This window comes from Austrofundulus limnaeus, unplaced genomic scaffold, assembly GCF_001266775.1.
Source record: "Austrofundulus limnaeus strain Quisiro unplaced genomic scaffold, Austrofundulus_limnaeus-1.0 Scaffold2666, whole genome shotgun sequence".
In the NCBI taxonomy this organism is placed as follows: Eukaryota; Metazoa; Chordata; class Actinopteri; order Cyprinodontiformes; family Rivulidae; genus Austrofundulus; species Austrofundulus limnaeus.
Window position 1 is genome coordinate 6885 of NW_013955068.1, and position 4487 is coordinate 11371.

General features: G+C 39.5%; 1 protein-coding gene across 1 annotated transcript in view; it reads right to left on the reverse strand.

Annotated features, from left to right (window-relative positions):
* Positions 1-2067: 2067 nt before the first annotated feature.
* LOC106511306 (myosin-6) overlaps positions 2068-4487 on the reverse strand; it is a gene marked incomplete at both ends in the record, with an annotated part of 11072 nt that continues 8652 nt past the window's right edge. Inside the window, 1 exon segment of the mRNA XM_014000057.1 lies at positions 2068-2158. Within this exon segment, the coding sequence (XP_013855511.1) occupies positions 2068-2158 (91 nt within the window).

Genomic DNA, 4487 nt, shown 5'->3' on the forward strand with positions numbered 1-4487 from the left:
GGCTTCATTATTCATACCAGACACAGCTGGCTCTTTGATTCCTATACACAATTATGCAGCRTTCCAGACGTTGGTGCGCGGCAGTTGGCTGCCCAGATGGGACACCTGTACATTTCTCAGTGGGAGGAGCCAACAAACACAGCAGCTTTGTTGTCAGACTGAGTATAAAAAACTATGATAAATGTAAAAACATGTCTTCTAATTTAAGCCATTTCATTTCTTACAAGAATGCGTATTGCCCATCAACTTTTTATTCAAGAGTTTGACAGTTGTATGTGTTGTATTTTGCCGTGTGGCTGTGCACCACACACCAAACTTGTTATGTTCATGATTTTTCATTGTCTTGTGTTGGATCTCTCAGTCTTTGAAAATTAACCAACAATGTAAGAATCTTAATGTTAGCCTGATTTATTCAATCAGAGACCAGTTGTGATGTGTTTGGGATCGTTCCCCTCTTTGAACACCTAACTGTGTCCAATGATGAATTCACACCAGTTAAGTAAAGGAGTGGCTGCCATGCACCAGTGCCACCGGATCCTCTGACCACCAGGCAAGATGGGTGAAGTGTCTTGCCCAAGGACACAACAACTGAGACAGCTGGAATGGGGGATCGAACAAGACGGCAAACTAATACGGTATCAGAGTTTTATATATTTATACTTCTCATTCAATCACAGTTAAATTCACTCTATCTAGGAGGCTCAGTTTATATGGATAGTTATTTATTTTTTACAATAACAAGCTGGAATGAAAACGAGCAAAAATGAAAAAAAGTAACAACTTTATACTTCTTGTCTTTTTTTAAAATGAAAGGAGTAGAAAGTACAGATAAATGTGTGAAAATGTAAGAAGTAGAAGTAAAAAGTAGGCTGAAAAATAATTACTCAAGTAAAGAACAAGTATCCAAAAATTCTACTTAAGTAAAGAAGTAGTTGTACTTAGTTACTTTACAACTCTGAGCGCAAAACCATTTTTTGTCATCAAATATGCGTTTTTTTCGAAATTGGTGTGTTTCCATWAAGCAAATTTATTTTTACAATTCTAATTTGTGCATTTTCATGATCAATGGAAACACAGCTAGTGTTAACTCAAATTATTTTCAGCAAGCTGTCATGCAGGGCTAACTCAAACAAAGCAAGAAAACAAATACCAGAACGTTTGGGTTGTTGGTACTCCTAACGCTGATGATCCCAGTACCTTAGGTTGTCAGTATGACTGTAGGCAGCATGTTCTAACCATCTTCTGACAGCTGTGGAGCTGTGAAGTGACTGATCCAATCACTAAACACATCCCAGCAGCTCTGCTGAAAAGGAGGAATGTATTGCTGCACTGTTTGTCCAGCTGCATATCACTTAAACAGGCCTGTATTCTAACAGGCAATGCAGCTATCACTGATAAGATTCTTCTAAAAATGTTTTTTTAAATGTTCAAATATGCCAGCATGTTCAATCAGAATCMGTTTTATTGCCATTGTCAATGAACAGGATTCACAGACTAGGAACTTGCTTCAGTGTAAAGGTGCAATAGGTGTCAAATATAACAAATGAAGAAAAAACAAACAAAGGATAAAGTAAAAAAATATAATAAAATATATAAAACATTTGTACACCAGTTCAATACAGTAATCGGAGCAGACATTGTTTAAAACAGTCTTCTTCAACCTCTTCTCTGTCAAAGTACTGTAGATAAGAGCAGTGATCAATTGGATTTATCTGTTGTGTACTTTAAAATATGAGTGCCAAACCCTAAAAGTGATGGTTCAGAACACATGTAGCCTACTCACTCACTWTGCAACATAGTGCAACGCATAGTTGCATAGTTGCAAAGTGCAACATAATAATTAGCACCAGTGTAAAACATTTAATGGTTTAGGATTGTAAAGTGTAGCATTGAAATATGTCCTGTAGTGAATTTCAACATTTTCAAATCATCCTTTAAGTAAGGCCGACACACAAAATAACTCTTTCACTTCTGTTATCCAGTTTGAAGAGCAACATCAAACCAGACTTTAAATCACAGCCTTGTGGTTCTCTTTTGAGGTAGTATTTTATTAACAGCTTATCTGACCTGTAACTCCTTGTTCCTTCGATGCAGTGTAATGTTCAACGCCTCCTCTGCCTCCAGCTTGGTGGTGGTATTGCTGATCTCCAAGTCCTTCCTTCAAAAAGAAAAAGAATAAGGAGGGGGGAAAGTAGCTATCAAAAATATGTACAGTAGGCTGCCTTCAGTCCCAGGCCTCCCTTGCAAAAGAGAAGCTGTCTAACCTTTAAATGACGTGTTTGCATGACCACGCTCTACCCTGTTACCATGCTTATCTGTTTTATACCACATGCCTTCAGACTTAAAATGTGTTGGGACATGTATTCACACGTCTTTTCACTGCATGAATAACATCACAATTAAAAACATTAAACATAAAAAATTTAAAAATACAGTAATAATTTGGGTTTAGCTCCAGTAACAGTACTTGTATTTGCATTTTATTTGACATTTGACCTGCTACTTTAGTCTTAGTTTCAGAACCTCCTCTCCAGTGGTTCTAAGCAGATAGAAGCAGCACAATTATGATTTCGATGTCAGCAGAACGCTGCTCGTGGAGTAGCTCTGGGATTGAGTGACAGAAGAAAGGCAGAGAGAGACGCTTTTGTTTTGGAATACAAGCACGCAGCATGATACAAAACATGGAAAAAGCAGTGATGAAACCATGGTCTAACTTTTTTGGCGACCTTGGAAAAGGCGGAACTTCCTGGAGTGAGGTAAAGGAGAATAAGTTTAGCAGATAACTGGGAGGTTTCAAACAAACTGGCTGCCAACGGTTACACAAACAAAAAATAAATAAATAAAATGTAAAGCCTGAATGGTAAAATCACAACAGCTTTTTTTAGAACACAACAGTTAAAGCCACCCATAATCACACCCACAGAGTGAGGGACGCACTGGAGTGGAGACACACACACCTGAACAGACCTGAACTGAATAGAGTAGATCTGTGCTAATGGAGAAGGGGCTTAAATGGCAGACAAATGCACACTTCGAAGGATGCAGCCCCAGAATTGAGACACTGCATAGGTATACTGTTTCTGTCATGTTTTGGCTGCTCCGTCTGTKTCTCTGTTCTCCTGTCACTCATCCGCAGCTCACCTGTTCATACCACGCCCCCATGTTCATTGCCACAGCAATCAGCTTAATCTGTTTCACATGTTCACTCTCCTATTTAAGCTCCATTTACACAGTCACTCTTTGCCAGATTATTGAATGGTTCCCCCAGTAGATGTCCAGGACTTTATCCATGGCCATGCCTGATTTATCACTTCTGACCGACGGCTCGCCTCTCGACCATCACCTCCTGCCTGATTCTGACACTGACTCTGATCCTTGGCTTCCGACACGTTTCTGTTTTCTGGAACCCGTTATTTGGATTGTGACTAGTTTTTGGCTCTCTGACCACCCAGCCCTGACCTTGGACTGCCCTCTGGAATTCCAAACCCCACTCGCTCCTTCACCTGGGTCTGTGCCCTCTCAGACCACCATCATCTGTGGACTTACCCAGCCTCGTCCGTCTGCAGATCGAAGGCCAGTAGCCACTTCCTGTTTTCACAGAACCTCCATCTCTGCTTCTGACACTCACCAGTGTTCTGTTCCACAGCGTGTGCCACCCTGAGGGTCCACTGGATCATCACAAATCAGTTTACTAATAAACTCTTTAAATCTGTTTTTGTTTTCAGTTGTTGAACCAAAAAAACACTCCTGTCAGTTTCAGAACTAATGCAGGTCTTTGTTCAGATCACGATTAGTCCTCCTGCTTTTAATATTGACTCACCTTATTTAAGACCTTAGTTAGAGCGTCTTTGACTTTTATACCATGAAAGTTTTTATGGTATTTATTGTATTTACTGTCAATGATTTTTTTGCTTTTCCTGCTGGCTGTTACACAAACTGCCCCATGGGAATATTGAAGATGACTTGACTTAGTCCCTTTTAGTCCATAGGCCAGACCACTTTTTGGTCCATTTCAGGGTGGCAAAGCTTCATCATAATTTCTGAAAAAGTACATGTTTGTAGAGTGGTAGTAATTCAAAGCTATCAGCTAATAAACTTAATAATCCATTAAAAAAACTTCTGTTTTTCACACTTTTGTATAGCTAGTTTAGGCTCTTGATACGGACATTGGTCAAAGGTGTATAATATTGTGTTTGGAATCATTGTAAAGGGGACCTTCTGGGCTTTCATTTTAGCCCTTATTTGTGTCTCTGATCAACACAGGGGTCACTAGAACTTTTTAAACCACAAAAATACAGTTTTTGCACAATTTTTTGCCCAAATTAAATATTTCTTTTAGCTTGGTGACACCCAGGGGCATCAGGGACAGAAGAGTCAATTACTGCAGTACTCACATGATTCTAAGTATTCAGGAAATGTATAAAATATATCCGTACTGTCTCTTTGGGGTAGGTGTGTGTGTGTGTGTGTGTGTGTGTGTGTGTGTG